At 32.1% G+C, this 19,258-nt stretch overlaps 2 protein-coding genes across 9 annotated transcripts; one reads left to right on the forward strand and one right to left on the reverse strand.

Annotated features, from left to right (window-relative positions):
- Positions 1-1,340: 1,340 nt before the first annotated feature.
- On the forward strand, positions 1,341-8,025 carry LOC107896615 (calmodulin-binding transcription activator 5). Of its 8 annotated transcripts, none has more exons than XM_041079128.1 (14): positions 1,364-1,583; positions 1,683-1,793; positions 2,093-2,231; positions 2,773-2,888; positions 3,381-3,469; positions 3,630-3,675; positions 3,796-3,913; positions 4,077-4,193; positions 4,269-4,327; positions 4,844-5,242; positions 5,377-6,074; positions 6,386-6,932; positions 7,280-7,588; positions 7,666-8,025. In XM_041079128.1, the coding sequence occupies exons 2-14, from the start codon at positions 1,773-1,775 to the stop codon at positions 7,726-7,728; spliced, it is 2,721 nt and encodes a 906-aa protein (XP_040935062.1). In that variant the 5' UTR covers positions 1,364-1,583; positions 1,683-1,772; the 3' UTR covers positions 7,729-8,025. The 8 variants fall into 8 exon arrangements, with proteins under 8 accessions (XP_040935056.1, XP_040935062.1, XP_040935058.1 ...); XM_041079124.1 differs by having other exon boundaries at positions 2,106-2,231; XM_041079126.1 differs by having other exon boundaries at positions 2,106-2,231; positions 3,802-3,913.
- Positions 8,026-8,579: 554 nt separating this feature from the next.
- LOC107896616 (GTP-binding protein SAR1A) lies at positions 8,580-10,568 on the reverse strand. The gene is made up of 3 exons (XM_016821817.2): positions 10,137-10,568; positions 9,914-10,045; positions 8,580-9,068 (listed from the first exon to the last, which is right to left on the reverse strand). Exons 1-3 carry the CDS (start codon positions 10,263-10,265, stop codon positions 8,748-8,750), a joined length of 582 nt encoding a protein of 193 aa, XP_016677306.1. The 5' UTR covers positions 10,266-10,568; the 3' UTR covers positions 8,580-8,747.
- Positions 10,569-19,258: the final 8,690 nt, after the last annotated feature.

A 19,258-nucleotide genomic window follows, 5' to 3' on the forward strand; every position in this document is an offset into this window, starting at 1 on the left:
AAGAGTTAAATAGCTAATTTAGTCCTTGAACTACAGTTAAAAAATCATTTTAATATTTTTAAAATTTTCTTAACAATATTATAAAAAATTAAAATAAAAAATCTTGAACTAAAAATTATTAGAAAATCCATAAAATAGTTAAAAATCATATATTTTTAAATATAAAAATATTTAAATATGTATAGATTTAAAAAATTTTAAATTATCATTTCTTGTAATTTTTTATTATATAAAAAAAACTTAAAATCTTCAAACTAAATTCCATTTGTTTTACACTATTGATGAACAACTTGATGTTGTTTTACCCATAAATTGTTTTGCAAATTTTATTTTATTTTATTTCTCAAATCCTTAAAAGCCCTAGTAAAATAAATTTTAATGCAAGATTCAAATTTCACTATTAGATCGATTGTTGCTGTTCAAGTTTTCAAGAAACAAAATCTAGGCTTGCAACACTGTTTTTATTCTTAAGAATCATAAAATCTTTTATCATCAATGACCTATTTGCAAGATTTTCTTGATAATTATGAAAAGAAAAAAATTTAAAAAAGAAGAAGGCAAGAGAGAAGAGCAAAATGTTCTATTATACCATATGAGTTCTTTGGTAAGTTTCAATTTTTTGAAACTTTTTATTTTTCTTTTAATTTATAATATAAAGTACCCTATTTTTCTAAACCCATTATTTCTTTTATGTAACTTCAGTTACTAGATTGATTGGGTTTTTTTAATGACTTTTAGTTTTGAAATTTTGGAATTTTTAAATTTATAATGCAAAGTGCTCTTCTTCTTTTTCAAACCCACAATTTCTTCTTTCTAATTGCATGGTAAATAAAACATATATGAAGAGAGTGTACCAACAAAGCAAATGAAGAAACGAGTTAGATGGAAGTGAATAAGTATTTAATGTTTTCTATTTTTGAAAAAAATTAGTTGCAAAATTCTTGATTTTTCTTTGTTGCAATTAATTTTTTTTAAATAATTTTTATTTTTATTTTACAATTATTATTAAAAATTTTAAAAATATTAAAATGATTTTTTAATTATAGCTTAAGGACCAAATTAGCTATTAGCACTTTGAAGATGCAACGAGTGACAAAAATGTAACAAATTTATAATGGTAATGATTATTATGAATCTAAAATGAAAATTTAGGGATAATTGGTGTAGTTTCTTTTTTTTTATCCTACTTTGAAATGTGCAATGAGTAATGAGTAATGAGAAATGAGCATAGGGATTGAGAGCAGAATTGGAACTAAAAAGTAACAGAAAGGAGAAAAGCATTTCAGGAATGGAAACCACTCGTTTATGAGTAGACCCAGCGTAGAAATCAAAGGCATAGGTTCCGACAGCAAATGCTTGACCAAACTGTAGACTGTTATCTCCTCCACACAAAATTTAAAAATTCCTTTATTTCAGCAAATCACTTTTCGGAAAAGATAAAGGAGAGTCATCTCATAATTAATAAATTAATTTCGATTATTTATTTTAACACCAAAATTAATAATAATAATAATAATAATAATAAAACTTCCATTTTCCACGCTCCAAGAACACACCCTTCACTTTGCACAAGGTTTTGCTAGGTTTTAGGCTAAAGCTGTTTTCTATTTTCATATTTTATTATGATAACTTCGTTTTTATGCGTTTAATGTGATGAAATTAGCTTCTTTTTTACGGTGTAGAAAGTTAATTAAATCGAATATTCTTCTCTCGTAATCGGATTTTGGCGATGGACGGTAGTGGTTCGGGTCAACTCGCCGGCACTGAAATTCATGGATTTCATACATTGGAAGGTACCGTACACAGAATCTATCTTTTCTTTTATCTCATCTAATTCTGCTTTACTAATTTTCTCACTCTAGGAGTTTTGTAAAATATGTTAAACTTGACGTTTTAAATTTGTTTAATTACTTGTAAATTGCAAAGAATTCTGGCTTGTTAGCTTTTTGTAAGCAATTTTCTTACTTTTTGTTTCTAATTTGTTGAACAATAGAGGTTCTGTAAGAGTTATTTTGGCTCTTTGAGAGCTAGATAAGTAGTTTAAGCTTTGTATATGTCATAGTTATGTGACTCTCTCTTTTGCTAATTTTAGTTTCTATTGATAGATTTGGATGTTCGAACTATGATGGAAGAGGCAAAGTCAAGATGGTTACGTCCAAATGAAATTCATGCTATACTTTCCAACTACAAATACTTCCCCATCCATGTGAAGCCAGTGAACTTGCCCCAAAGTAACTACTCATAATACTCCATTTTTCATTACCCCATTTTTCATGTTTTCTCGGATTTCCATGAAGCAATAATCTATTCCATGTTTAATCACGACAATTCTGATTGAATAAAACAAATTCCTGAGCTTTTACCATTTTTTCAGTTCTTCTAAGTTTATAATAAGAGTTTATAAACAACTGGCTGTTTGAGATAAAATTTGGGCCCCGATTGATTAATGCATTTGTTTTCCGTTCATGTTTTATTATTTGCCTTTTGGCTTTCTGTACATTTTTTCTATTTTGCAAAAAAAAAAAAAAAAAAAGGCACAAAGAAAGTATGAAAATTTAAAGGGCATCAATCAAATGAACACTTATTTGATTCAGTATTTCATTAGGATTGCCAAAGTTATCCATGCTGCAATAGAATGTCTAAGTGTCATTACTTATGACTCTAGGAAATTTTAACTTTGCTTTCAAATTAACTGTGCTTTCTATACTTACATGTAATGAATAAGAAGGAAGTCTACCTATAGAATCGATAACTGTATTCTTGATGTTGTAGGTGGTACTATAGTATTGTTTGACCGAAAGATGCTCAGAAACTTCAGAAAAGACGGTCATAATTGGAAAAAGAAAAAGGATGGGAAGACTGTTAAAGAAGCTCATGAACACTTAAAAGTGAGATTTTCTTGCTTTATAAAGTCTTATAAATTGCACCACCCTGTTATCTATACAGCTTATATAGCTAAGTGAATAAAGCACTTTTTCTTTTTTGCGTTGAAATCCTTGGTTTCTGAAACTGTCCTATTTTTACATATATCACTTGTTTGTATTATATGTTTGTACATAAAAATTGTTAGATTCTACTGTTGTCTTACACTGCACGCAATACATTCAATGTTCTCTTTGTGCATTAAGATTATCTTATGTTTTAAATGTTCCTATCTCAAGTATTTGTGGTTTAGAAAGTAGTTTCACTTGTATAGAATCTTCTGGTTGCTGTACCTACGCGTTGGCTTGCTTCTTCCTTTCCTTTGTAAATTTAAATTTAAATTTAATCTCCTCTCCTTAAATACATGCATTTTATCTCCCATGCTTTTGAATGACCAACATGTAGTTATTTTGAGAAAGCATAGATCATTGATATTTTCATTGTATTTCACGTTTCAGGTTGGTAATGAAGAAAGGATTCATGTATATTATGCACACGGCCTAGATAATCCAACTTTTGTTCGCAGGTGTTACTGGCTGCTTGATAAGTATGTAATTTATATCTATTTGTTAACCTTCCTATCTAGTCCCCTCATTATTAGTTCTGAAATAAAAATCATGAAATTTTTTCACTTTATCTCATGTTTCAGTGTGTGTTAATGTTGACATCATTAGCCTAATCTTCTATTATGGTTTCTTTTGCTTCAGGACTTTGGAAAACATAGTTCTTGTTCACTATCGTGAAACAAAGGAGGTTGGTGTTGAAATACTTAAAAATGAAAACTTCGAGATACTGTCTCCAAAGATTATCAGTTCATTATTCTTTATGCCTTGTAATCAGATAGTGACCGACATTTTCCTATTTATGGTAAAGTTGCAGGGTTCTCCAGCCACACCTGTGAATTCAAATTCCTGTTTAACAACTGATCAGTCTACTCCTTTGCTTGTCATGGAGGACTTTGATTCTGGAGCTGCTAATGCATATTATGAAGGTGAGAGTCGAATTTTCTAGAAGTTAAATTATGTAAACAATAAAGGAGTTTCTTATTTGGCAAGCAAAAGATAACTCACGAATAGCGTGTCTTTGTCATCATAGTTTTCTCTGCTTATCAATACACCATCTTCTCATTGATTACTGTTCTTGAAAGTGAACAGATCTCTGTGATAGCATTAAGGCAAATCATGAAATGACTCTTCATGAGATTAATACGCTTGAATGGGACGAGCTTCTGGTGACAAATGATAGTAATGACTCGGCTGTATCTAGTGGAGGTAACCGACTGGTTTATAGTTGTATTACCCCCATTTTAATTACTGAATTATTAACTTATTTTAATGTGATGGCAGACATGAACGCTTGCTTTGACCAATGGAACCAAAAAAGGGTAAATGGCCTCTCAAATGATGTAAGAAAACCAGTTCATAGCTTTCAAGTTCTATAGTTTTTATCCCTCTATAAGAAGAGAGCGTTTTTGTTTATTTTTGTTTTACTTCTTTGTTTTAGCCTGCATGGCAACTAGCTGTGATTGTCTTTATAGGCAGAAGGAGCATATTGAATCTCATCCAAATAATTTTTCCTCATGCATACCCAAAAATAGCATGCTAGTTATGCAGAAACCTGTAAGTTACAGATCTATTGAATAATTTTCTAGATCTCTGTAGCATTTAATATATGTTACACGTCTCTATACATATATGTGGCATGTGTTATCTTACATAGATTTATGAGTTTTGCATGCGTGGAAGCATCTGCTTGAGGTGTCTTCATATTAATCTATTATTTATTTATGTTTATCGTTCATTTTAGTTTGACATGTAAGTTATCATTTCTGTTTATGGTGAAGATCACTTAAATAGTCTCTTTTGCCTTATTTTGTATTACTCTCTTAATGATGACCACTCAAGTTGCTTCACTTTTGCAGGGTGGCCCTATCTCCGCATATAATTCATCACCGGACATTTCATTGCTTGACAATTTAGTTGATCCAGTTGCTCAGAGTAATAATGCTTACCTCAACACCCGAGGAGGTGTTTGTTATCAAACACCAGGTACCGAAGTAAATTCTACTATGCAGAGGGAAGACTCTAGTGCGATAGGGATGGGTAAACCATTGGACCTTTTGATCAATAATGGTTTAGAAAGTCAGGACAGTTTTGGAAAGTGGATAAACTGTACTGTGACTGAATCCCCATGTTCAATGGGTGATCCTGTGCTAGAATCTTCAAGTTCATCTGGTCAAGATTCCTTCACCTCCCCAGAGGAAATATTTAGCATAACTGAAGTATCACCTGCATGGGCCTATTCAACTGAGAAGACAAAGGTTCTCTCTCTCTCTCTGTTTTTGGGTTGATAGAAATCACCCCTGCTGTTGCTGCTGCTGCACTCATTTTAGTAGCATGCATGAATTTTGGTTGTGTTATGTGTTTTGACTTTTATTTATATATTAATTTGCAGATTTTAGTCACTGGAGTCTTTCATCAAGCTTATCAACATCTTGCTAAGTCCAATTTGTTTTGTGTATGCGGTGATGTATGCTACCCAGCGGAAACTATTCAAGTTGGGGTTTATCGCTGTTTGCTATCACAACATGCCCCAGGATTAGTGAAGCTCTATATGAGTCTTGATGGACATAAACCCATCAGCCAAGTTCTCAATTTCGAGTATCGTGCTCCTTTATTGCATGACCCAGTAGTTCCTCTAGAAGACAAGTCTAGGTGGGAGGAGTTCCGGTTGCAGATGAGGCTTGCTTACTTGCTCTTCTCCACTTCGAAGAGCCTTAACATTCTATCGGGTAAAGTGTCACCAAATTCCTTGAAGGAGGCAAAGAAGTTTGCTCAAAAGACTAGCAACATATCCAATAGCTGGACATATTTGATTCAGTCAATTGAAGAAAATAGAGCTTCATTTACACAGGCAAAAGATAGTTTATTTGAAATTGCTTTAAAAAACAGGCTGAAGGACTGGCTGTTGGAAAGAATAATTTACGGCAGTAAAACAACCGAATATGATGCTCAAGGTCAAGGAGTGATTCATTTGTGTGCTATTCTTGGTTATACATGGGCTATTTATCTATTTTCATGGTCTGGCCTTTCACTGGATTTTCGTGATAAACATGGATGGACAGCTCTTCATTGGGCAGCATATTACGGCCGGTACATGCTTTTTGCCATCGTAAATATTTACTTTTCACAGTACTTAAATTTCCTAAATTCACTGCATGAATTTTGAAGCTTGCTGCATGTTTTGTAAACTGGAACCTCTTAGGCATTTTTTGTCCGAAGTGATGACAGTAATGTTGTCTATTGTGAATGCATTTTTCTTTGTTCCTTTTCTGTGAGTGTTATGAAACTTAAAGATGTTGAATATATTAACAGTCTTGTTTCCACGTGATCTTATTTCTCTCAGTAATTTGTTTCAAGCAGCTTTGGATTATTTATTTGATTTAAAAAACCTTACTTTGCAGGGAAAAAATGGTTGCTGTTCTTTTATCTGCAGGGGCAAAGCCGAACTTGGTGATGGACCCCACCACCCAAAACCCGAGCGGTTGCACTGCTGCTGATCTTGCGTCTTTGAATGGTTATGATGGGCTAGCTGCTTATCTTTCTGAAGAGGCTCTAGTGGCGCAGTTCAACGATATGGCACTAGCTGGAAATGCCAGCGGGTCTCTTCAAACCAGTAGAATAGAGGCAACAAACCTCGTTAACCTTAACGAAGATGAACTGTATTTGAGGGAAACTTTAGCTGCTTATAGGACAGCCGCTGATGCAGCTGCGCGCATAAACACTGCATTCAGGGCACACTCTTTCAAAGTTCGAGCTAAAGCAGTTGAGTCTTACAATGCAGAGGACGAAGCAAGAAATATAATTGCTGCTATGAAGATTCAACATGCCTTCCGCAACTACGAGGCTAAAAGAAAAATGGCTGCTGCTGCCCGCATCCAATATAGGTTCCGTACTTGGAAAATGCATAAAGATTTCCTAAATATGCGCCGCCAGGCTATCAAAATCCAAGTAAGTGCTCTCCCTTTTCTTACAGATTTCGTGTTTACTTGTGTTCTATGTATTATTTCAAAATCCCTTTATTTTTGTTGTTTACTGTGAACAAGCATGATTTCTCTTTAATTGGACCAATTAAACTAGGATTTACAAATTTCCTATTTTCTCATATTCACAAAGGTTCAGGAATTCATGCTTTAATAGCTTTTTCTTAAACAAATTTCTTATTTTATCTGGATTTCTGATTTTTTGACACAGTATTAACTTTTTATTTATCTGGTTTTTCTTTCCGAGGAAGTGAGGATTGCTTAGAATAGGAAAGATTCTTCGACATTTGACATTGCATGAAAATTTAAATACAGGCTGCTTTCCGGGGCTTCCAAGCAAGGAGGCAGTACCATAAGATTGTATGGTCGGTTGGTGTGCTTGAAAAAGCAATTTTGCGATGGCGATTAAGGAGAAAAGGTTTTCGTGGACTACAAATAACCACAGACGAAGCAGTTGAAGAGCAAAGGCAGGAAACTTACATAGAAGAGGCCTACTACATAAGCAGCCGAAAACAAGCTGAAGAACGTGTTGAGAAAGCTGTTATACGAGTTCAATCTATGTTCCGTTCAAAGAAAGCACAGCAAGAATACCGGAGAATGAAGTTAGCTCATGATTTAGCAACGGTATGTGAAGTTGTCTTAAAGAAATTTCTATTTTGTACATCAGTTTACCAACACAAATCCTTTTTATTTTTTTGCAGTTGGAATATGAAAGCCTTATCGGCCCTCTTTCGGATATGATGCCCAAAGACCATAGAAATTAGAGGATCGGAGAAAAGTAGTATAACAACATGGTAGTTCCATATGTAAGTATATTAGAACATTAGAAACATAAGATCTATCTTCCTCTTTGATATGTTACCGTAAAACCGGAGTATATATGTTGTATGTATCTAGTTTGTTACAAATGTATCTTACTCTAGAATTAGGTTAACATCTGGTAAAAAGCTTGTGAGGTAAACCTATATGTATATATAGGTGTATGACTAATTGTGCATGAATCACGTTGTGTGTAAGTTGATACTGAATTAGATGATAATTGGTATCGATGTATTTAGTTCTTTTTGTTTGATGATCACAAATAGAGTTGTTACACATGTTAATAGCAAATCTCAATCTTCGATCTAAAATTTAGTTTGAAGGTATGATATTTAGTGTTTGTATCTTTTTAATATCGTCTATCGACATAGGCAATCGACAAATTCTCACTTCTGTTTATGGATGAAAGATAGAATTGACTAATTCATAGCTTTGTAAGCTTGAATCTCATAATATTTTTGCTAGCTTTCCAAACCTTGTTTTAATTCACACAATGAAAAGAAGCAAAAGGTTTGGAAAATAATGTGTCGGATAAAGAAAATTGACATAGAGAAAGCTCCAGCCATAAGATGTTTGAGGTTTGGAAATTTGAGAAGAAATTGTGTGAGCTTCACTTTGAATTGCTCAAACATGTCAAATTATCTCTAAAAATGAATTATCATCTATAAATACTAAAATATTATTAGAAACAAGAACTAAATATCAAATATAGTGAGATGGAACTGGACAATTATAAATGTATCTAATATCCATGAAAATAGCAGTATTCATACCCTCCCTAATCAAACCTGAATAATTTCCATGTTTAAGCTTATAATATTAAAAGAAGTAATGTGTCTATCAAAAAAGTAATATGCAGTTTCATATATATCCGAAAAAAGAGCTTAACAGTAGGCCTAACAAAGCAAAAACAAAGGCAGGAATACAGCGGCACAGCAATAAAAAAGGTTTAGGAAGATATTATCTACTTAATATATTGAGAGACCCATTTGAAGCCATCACCATATCCCATTTTGCGAACAATGCTGCACATAAACACCTCAAGGGGTCGAACGGAGGAGTTTGTAAGATTGACCTTGCCCTTCCCAGTCGTGAAATTGGTCAGCCCAAGATGATAACGAAGCTCATCTTCTGAAGCTGCGTACGGAATGTCAATCTTATTGCCTAGAATTAGAAAAGGAACATTGGCCAATGCTTCATCTGAAAGCAGCGCATCTAATTCCCTCTTCGACTCTGCAAATCTTTCCTTGTCGTATGCATCCACCAAATATACCACTGCATCAACCTGCTCACAACATTAATTACACTTTTGCGCCTATACACATAAATCCATACATACAAACAATTACATTCTAAAGGGGAGAGAGGAAGGGGTTTCATAGGGACTGAAAATCCTACACTGCATGCCAACACTTGGAAACCAGAAGCTTGTTGGGTTTTTATGTTTTCACATATAATCCATTGTTGATATCAATTGAAAATCCATTGATGTATGGAAAAGCTACAAGTAGGACACTTCCTATGAATTAAAAGAGAATGGTGCTTTCAATGATATACTATATTGCTCGGCCTCTTATTTTATTTTATTTTTTCCTGAAGTAACACAGGGAGATAGGATATGACCTCCAAGTATCCTCCAAATACATGAAAAAGAAACTTAGAAACGACTAAACATTCCCGTATCCAACACTCACACGTTAATCCGAGTGACCATGGATGCAATATACATTGTTAATATTTGCCAATCATGATTCAGATAAACACTATGAAACTTTATTTGGGATTATAAAGGCAGAATTAGCCAACCAAATTAGATTACTTGGAAAATGACTCAAGCAGATAAAAATATACATAAAAAAAAAACCCACATGAAACAGAGAAATTTATGAAGATTTAGGGATCATAAATGAGCAAAAACTGGAAAAATAAATGGAAGCAAATCCAAATCCAAAGCTAAATTTAAATCTAAATCTATTATTGATAAGCATTGAAGCCAGACCACTGTTCTTTGCCAGTTAAATAGAATCAACAGATGAAATCTATTGTTTGATAAAGATTCAACCCCATAATTATATATAAATGATGAAGATCTGACAAAATCAAATACCATTATAATAAAAAGAATATTACCTTAGCATAGTAATCCTTCCAGACACGGCGAGCGATTTGGTGACCACCCAAATCAAAAGCTTTGAACTTGATTTTGCCTATACTCAATTCCTCAGATGTTGGGTGCTGGGTTGGTTGATGTTGAACTAATCTCTGCAAATTACAGTTACGCAAAATCATCAATGTTTCAACAACCCACAAAATACAAAAAAGGGGGAAATTTTTGAAGAAAATTGTGTTTTACCTCATCTTTCAACATGTGAAGAAGAGTGGTCTTGCCAGCATTGTCAAGTCCTAAAAACAAAATCTTGGCTTCTTTTTGCCACAAACCCAAAGATGCAAGAACCCCATAAAACCAATCAAATAAAAACATGGCTTGGTTTTTTTTTCTTTTTCTCCCTTGATTGCAATGATAGATCCAAAGCTTGGATCTTTGAAAGGGGGAAAAGAAGAAATAAATGTGTATATATAAGCTTGCAAGGAATTAAGAGGGGTTGAATTGAAACGAATGTGAAAACATAATGTTATATTTATACAAATATTTTTATTTTTCCAGCTAATGAATGGGTTACATTTACATTATTGCATTACACAGCTCAATCTCTTGACTAATTTATTGCACCTCTGTTGTTGGTCATGTTACTGTCAAATTTCTCTCTTTTTTAATTAATTTTATAAACATTAATTGATGTCTAGACTCTAGTATATGCCCAAAAAAAGACAATATTTTTTTGAGGAAATAATTAAAATAATTTGTGTTTAATATTTTTAATTTTTTTGTACCAAAAATATTTTAAATATTTTATGTGTTTTACACGCTCCTGGTGGACTCTATATCTGTAGTTTTTAATTTTCAAAAATATAATAAAAATTAAATATTCTTTGAAAATATAAATAATAGCTGCTAACATGGATTTTTTTTATTATTAATTTTCAGTTCCATTATTAAATAAGTTACCCTAATCTCAATTACTCATGGAACTGATTACTCACAAAAGGTTTATAATTGTACAAGTATGATGCCCGCACGATAAATAACATGTAAAATTTATTTGATAGAATTTATATTTTAGATTTTAAAAAAATTATATAAAATTTAGAGTCAGTGATAGTTTTAAAAAATATAGTAGATTCTGATAAATATTAAAATTATTCATAAATTTTGATATAATTTATAATGTTATATATCAATTTTAAGTTCATACATTTGTATTTTGAATAACTCAGAGGGATGATAATTAATGTCTAAAAACACAAGGATTTGTGTTTGCCCCCAAAGTTTTCTAAAGTTTTTAGCTTCATTTGTTTTATTTCATAAATTAATACAAAATGGTATCTAAATATTGATTTGGTAAAATAATATTTGGTAACATTTTTAGTTTAGGTTGTGTTTCTCCTATTAGAAAATAGATTGAGTTTATGAAAAAATTAATATTTTCTGGTGTTTGGATGATTCTGTATAAAATATTTTTTATTGTTTGACAAATTTTATAGAAATCATTTTCTAAAAGTTAATTTTTCAATGAAACAAACTCAACATAAAATATATTATATATATATATATTAGCATTTCCTTTTGAAAATAAAAAGTTTATTTTATAACAATTAATATCATATATAAACTTAACAATTAAATTGCTTAATTAAAATTTACTTTAAATTACAATATTTGTTAAAGCATGATTTAAACAAACACTCATATTTATATTAAAAAAATTCATATTTTACTATAAAATATTTATTTAAATATTTATAAATTGTAATATATATATTTATTATTAAAATATTAATATAAATATTTTCAATAATATATCAAGAATATGATTTAAAATATAATAATATTATTGTTAAATTTATTATTAGAATAAAATTATAAAATTAAATAATTTATTAAAATAACAAATCATAGTAATAGTTTATTATATTATTAAATATAAATAATTAAATATGTATGCTTAATAATATTATACATTATAATATTTGATTATTAATATTTTAAAAATTAAAGTTAAAAATTTATTATAAATATAATAATATTAGATTTGGTTCAAGTTAATTTTTATATTAAAGTAAAAGTACTCATAAAACATTTATTTTTCGAAAAATAATTTACGTTTTTCTAAAGGGTAAGTCAATTTATAAAAAAAATGAGTTTATTTTTTATTGCCTTATAAGTCATTTTTTGTTGACCAAATTGTTTTCTATGAAACAAACACACGAAAACGCAAAAAACATTTTTAGTAAGTCATTTTTTGTGAAACATACACACCCTTAATTTGGTAAACTAATACAAAACAATGTCTAAATATTAATTTGGTAAGAAAATAATGTTAAATAATTACAGTATCTAAATAAAAAATTATATTAAATATTTATTTGATTAAAATAAACTTAAATAATTACAATATTTAATGGAAATTGAGCATTTAACTTTTTATTTTTTAAAATGTTAATTTAGGTTATCAAGACTAGCTCGAATTTAAAAACACTTTGTTCAAAATAGGCCTAACCCGTAATTTTGAAAATGTCTACTTTATATAATTATCTTGACCCCCTTATAAATATTTCTGGCTTCACTCCTAGTTAAGTCATGTGTAAATTGTTGACTTCATTTTATTAGGTTAAAGAATAAACAAATAAATTTAAATTACATTTTATTAGGTTAAAAAATAAACAAACAAATTTAAATTATTTCCATCTAGATTAAAAAAATAAACATACTTGGGAAAATAAATTTTTATTTCTTAGCTTTCTTATTTTCCCCCAAGAAATCTATTTTTTTTAATCTAGGTGAAAATAATTTAAATTTATCTATTTTTTTCTTAACCTAATAAAATGTCAAGTCAACAATTTACACACGACTTAACAAATAGATAATTAATGGAATGTGAAAATTGAACCAAAATTAAATCTTGATGTATACAAATGCACCAAATTAAAGTTGATGTTTAACATTACAAACTGTATAACAGTTTTTGTATAATTTTTATTTTTATCTCAAATGACATCTATTTAAAGATTCCCTTTAGTGGGATCAAGTGGGATCCCTTTAAATCAAAGATTGAAATAAAAGGGGAGAAAAAGAAACACCAATCCACCATTGATGTTGCCACATTGGATTTCCATAAAGAAATGTGTTATTATCTTTCCACCAATTCAACCGGTTCCATCAACAAAAAAATGATTTTTCATTTAAAGTTTCAGTTGAAAGAAATAATCATTTCTATTGCAGGACAGTATTCTGGATAATTTTGAACTAAACATAAACCCATTGGAACTAGAGACCAAATTTCTCTATATTAAAGGAAGAAAAGTACCAACTTTAGGAGTGGCCATTTTGGAATTCTTAATAACTAAAGTTAAGCGAGATTTCAGTGCAAAGTATTGAGGATAATATTGAAATTGTTGTCAAACATCTTAAAAAGTAAGTACCCGAGGGTTATTTTGTAACACTCTTTACCCGCATTCGATGTCGGAACAGGGTACGAGGCATTACCGGACTAAAATACAAGCATTCATACAAAACCGAAACAATAATTTCCACTCAAATTTAAAACTTTTCCAAAAACATATATATTGTCCCTATTATGAGCCTTTGAGGCTCAAAACATACATTGGAAATGGTTCAGAACTAAACCGAGAATTTTGAAAACTTTTTAGAAAACTTGGAAAAAATTTCATGTAAAAGGGGTCACACGCCCGTGTGACATGGTGTAACACCCCTAACCTGTATCCGTTGCCGAAATGGGGTTACGAAGTATTACTGAAAAAATACAACTTTAGTACATTCACATAATCACATAGGTCATATTCGCAAATATATATAAATATAACTTCTTATTAATCAAATATTAAATATAAATCATACTGCCTATACAAATCATATCACAAGTTCAACTGAACCCATATCAAACATATATCATATTTAATTTTCAATAGCCATGTTCCAAAGTCATACCACAATTACTTTAATACTACATCACTCAAATCATGAGTAACACCCCAAATCCGGCCTAGAAATCTAGACCAATTCGGAATGCAACATTGACCACCGAAGTGATTGTGAGAAAATATTTATATAAACATCCTTTACTCGATTTTTGAGAAACATAAATATCACATGTTCAAAATCCGAATAATAAAATGATTAAAACATAAAACAACATTCTACCACAGTGTTAGTAAAAACCTTACTTTCAAGTGTTAGTAAAAATCTTACTTTCAAAACTGAATAACAAATAGAAACCAGAAACCATAACTAATAATTTACTAGTCTCAAACTGCTTGAGTCCTCCGCATACCGAGTCCAGCATCCAAAATCCCAAAATGTACCTGAAAGGGGAAAGAAAAGAGGGGGTAAGCTATACAAGCTTAGTATGAATCAAACTAACTAACTACCGAAATAGAAACAAACACAGTAAACCTGAAAATAGTTCAGCAGCGGAACATACTTACAGAGCGACTTAACAAAACAGACCATATGTAACTTTACAGTCATACAGCTCTGTTAAACACAATACTTAAAATTCTCAGAAGTCACAAACTGTGCTTAAGCCCTTTCCCAGAATCCGAGTCGATTGGGCCTTAGCCCATTACACAAAATTCCTTTAAGCACAAGTGCCTTCCAGTCAAATATTGCAGTCAGATTTCCCAGAAAATCAGACAAAAATGTTTCAATCAAATGGATATATTAGTCACAAAATCAAACAGATGCATATGAGTACGAATGAGTTATAAAATAACCTACCCATCCAACCAACACACCATCTCCGTCCCCCATCAAACCTCAATAGAGCTTTAAGCTCATCCAACCAATCACTCCAAATACGACCTCGAAAAGCCTATCCAACCTTATATCCCCTATACATTGTCCACGACCCTCAGGGAATTGGGACTATCAAAAAGCTGTACAGTGCCGCGCGGAAGACCGCGGTACAGACATGCAGTATAACTGCCAGATCAGATACGTTACGCAGCAAAGCTAGCATATACTGTACTGTGCTATGCAGTGAACCACGGTACAGATATGCAAAATAAATTGCCAGATCAGATACTAGTACGTAGCGTAGCTAACGTACATGCGGTACAGTGCAAGACAGTAAACCGCTATACCGTTAATAGAAATGTCCACGACCCTCAGGGTATTGGGACCGCCTATGACCCTTTAGGTATTATCAAGGCATTCAGAATGCAGATCAACTACCAGATCGTAAATCTCCCTTCTCTTCAACATCCCACCCAAAAAAAAAAGGTTTATGCAGATAAGTGTATGCGATGGTATGAATGCCGATGCATCAATCCATAACACAATCTTAGACAGACATTCAGAAACATTCATTTGCAATCAGTCAATTAATTACAGAAACGTGCACACTTGTGCACTCAGATTCGATACTTAACCTGTCATGCTTCAATCACAAACCGTACATAAATCGAGGTGAGAACAGAGTCATAATCACCCTCAGAATTCTTAGTCGAAAGGTTGGAACAAGCAAAGATCACGAATACACTTAAATCAACCTAAAATCAAACTTGGCGAGATAGGACCACATGTCCGTGTGCTTCGACTGTGTGGAGCAATCCGAGCTGTGTGGGGAGCCATAAGCCTGTGTAAGGAGTAACACACAGCCGTGTGGCAGAGGCACACACCCATGTGGTGCAAAGGCACGGCTGTGTATCAGGCCGTGTAAGACACTGTCCAATTTCGTTAAATTCAAGTGCAGAGTAAACACGACTGTGTGAAGGTGTCACATGCTCGTGTGGCAATCAGACACGGCCGTGTGTCCCACAACCCACGCCCATGTGGAATCCCTAGGCCCCAAATTGGCTACACGGCCGTGTGTCCCGAAACACACGCTCGTGTGAGAATCCTAAAAATTCCCAAATCAGTCACACAGCCGTATGGCCAGGCAGTGTGACTCCAAATCTCAAATCCCTAATTCCCAAATTCACACCCCGTGTGCCCTAAGGGACACGCCCGTGTGGTTTCCGACAAAAATTCCCAAATTAGCCACACGCCCGTGTGGCCAAGCAGTGTGGCACCCATAACTAGCCTGAAGCGCTAATCCCCAAATCCACACGGCCATGTACCCCGGCACAAGCCCATGTGGCCGTCGGGGCAGTCACGAAACCACCCCAAAATAGCCCCGAAACCACCGCTTAAGCCACCGAAAAGATCCCTAAGCCTTTTCCGATCAACAGTACATCAGAAAGTGGCGATTTCTCACCACTTCCATCGACTAACATCCCAAAACAACTGTTTAACATACCGACAAGAAAAACCGAAACAATTACATAAAACAAAAGGGAAAGTAGTCATAGTTCGAATCCCACACCTGTTTGACGGTAAAAAAGACACGACAGATGAGCAGAAAAATCTAAGCCCTTCGACCCCACAACACTACCGATCCAAAAACATAGAGAAGAAAACAAGAGCCAATACCAAAAAAAAAAGAAAGAATAGAAACTAACGTACAAAGTACAAGAAAATCAAAGAGAATAAAATAATATAAAATAGAATAATAACCCAAAACAAATGATAAGATCCTTAATCACAATTAATAAAACAATTACTTAAACTTAAACTTAAAATAGAAATAACTAAAACGTTTTCTAAAACGCCCACACAGTAACTTAAACTCTAGACCTCAAACACACTAACACACACCTTAACCACTAGACCAACAGGCCCATTCTTGTCACTAAACTGCACAACTTAGCTTATATGTGCAGCCTCCCCACTATCCCTGCACTCAAAACCCAAAACTTCTAGGCCCACAATTCGGGGCGTTACATCATGTGCTCATCATTTTAATATTATTCGAACACCTAATAATAAAAAATATAAACAAGCATTTAATTCATAAATCATTCATGCACATATTAGATCAAATAAACCATATACCCTAATTTATTATTCAATAGCATTCACGGCATTAACAACTTAGCAATATAGATGTATTAAGCAACATTACACATCGAAGTATTATGCATATCTAACCACATCCAAATTATACATTTCAATCATAAATTATGTGCACATATTTGTGTTCATTAATAGACTAACTTTATCAATTCAAGTCATGTTTAACATTAATCATCACATAAATTAAGCTATACCTTGCGACTAAATAATAATATTATACAATTACACATAAGCATATCCAATGATCAAATTTTATTTGCAACATAAACCAATATATATTGCTCACTTGACTAGCATTTACCATTTTACAAGCATTTTAACCTAGTCAAAATAAGCCAATTCCAAATACAATAAATCCAACCAAAATTTTACATATAAAACTCAACCGATTTATTTTCCATACAACAAATAAGACATACACGTTCATACTATTATAATACTAAATCAAATTAACCATATCAACCAATCAAACATCCATATCCAATCATAGCAAAATCCGCACATAATGGTGCTACTAAACTTAATATTAACATAATATTTAAACACTTTACCACATAATTCAATCACCAATACCGAAATACCAAAACCAAGCACATCAAACATATTAATCAAAAACATATAAAACCAAACTTAAGCATAATAATCAAGCCATTTTCGTATGGCCTTATATACACATTCAAATTCAAACACATTAAGACTAGCTTATACATATATGCACTTTCAAAACCAACCAAAACAAATGCTAGCCTATACATGCCATAATTTCATAGTTTAATCTTTTAAAATACCGCAAAGATGATTGATAGTGTGACGAAGTTCCTTGATGATTCCCGAGCTCGTAACCAACTTTCAAAAATCTATAAAACAATAAATAAATACTCACATAATAAGCTTAAATAGCTTAGTAAGTCATAAGAAAATAATAATCAAATGAACATTAGTATTAAATCAACTAAGCCAAATCAAATAATCTTTAATCAAATACACATTTTTCAAGCCTAAAACTCATATGCCATCACATGAACCATATCTAATTATTAGCTAAATACACATATGTTCATAAGCATATATAATTCTCACTTTCATAATTCATATTTCGTATGTTCATCTTAACTATATACTTACCTTATCTTTCAAATCATTTAACTTAGCACATACCGACATTTTAGCTCAATTTCATATTCGATCTTAGCTCAATATTGCCCGTTGAACCATTCAGAATTGAATAGGATACTCGGATAATCACACATATCGTACAATGCCAACGTATCAGACGTGGTCTTACATGTAATCCCATATCGATGCCACTGTCCCGGACAGGGTCTTACTCGCACACATATATCGGAATCACATATCGATGCCAACGTATTAAATGTGGTCTTACTCGCACACATATATCGATGCCATGGTCTTAATCGCACATCACATATCAGAATCTTAGGTCATGACATATGTATCCTAGATATTCCTAAGGTTCATACGGGGCTCTCGGACGTTGTAACTCGATTGAATCGAACTCGTAACATAGTTCCCAAGTATATACACATTCAGCTATCATAAATACAAGCTCATAAAATTTAAATCAGCATTTTACATTCACATACATCCAAAATTTACAACATTTATTTGCTTATAAACTTACCTGGGATAACTATAATCGAAACGAGACGACTAATCGATAACTTTGGTTTTCCCCCGATCCAAATCCGATTTCTTTGGTTCTTAATCTAAAAATATTCAAATTAAACTCATTCAAACATATTTTCACTCAACTTAGTCCAAAAAACATAAATGGGCAAATTACCATTTTGCCACTGACATTTCACACTTTTTACAATTTAGTCCAAATTGCACAAAACACAAAACATAAAAAATTTGCACACACCATGCTTAGGCCGAATACTACTCATGTTCATAAAAGTCCATACATTTCATTTATTTCACATTTTAGTCCCTCAGTTTATTATTTTTACAAATTACCCCTAATTACTCAAATTCATCAAAACTTCAAATACAAAACATGTTAAACTATCACATATCTTTTATTTTCCAACATCAAACAAAAAAATCAAAAGCTTTCAACAATGGAAAAATATAAAATCATCATCAAATTCAAAAATTGAGACATGGGTTTGATAGATAGCATAGCAACGATCTCAAAAACGTAAAAATTTTCAAAAACCGAACAAAAACTAACCTTGAATCAAGCTTCCAAATTTCTGAATGTTCAAAAGCTTTTAACCTCTTTTTCTTTCTTAAGATTCAGCCAAAAACATGAACAAAATGCATGTCTTTTAATTTTGTTTTACTATATTACATATTATTTCATAATTTACTATAATAACCTTTATAAATTAATATAACAACTTAATATTGGTTGTCTACTTTCGTCCATCCTATTATTAACTAGCCTAATTTCAATTTAAGGCCTCCAAATTAAA

The sequence above is a fragment of the Gossypium hirsutum genome, chromosome A10, assembly GCF_007990345.1.
Source record: "Gossypium hirsutum isolate 1008001.06 chromosome A10, Gossypium_hirsutum_v2.1, whole genome shotgun sequence".
Taxonomy (NCBI): domain Eukaryota; kingdom Viridiplantae; phylum Streptophyta; class Magnoliopsida; order Malvales; family Malvaceae; genus Gossypium; species Gossypium hirsutum.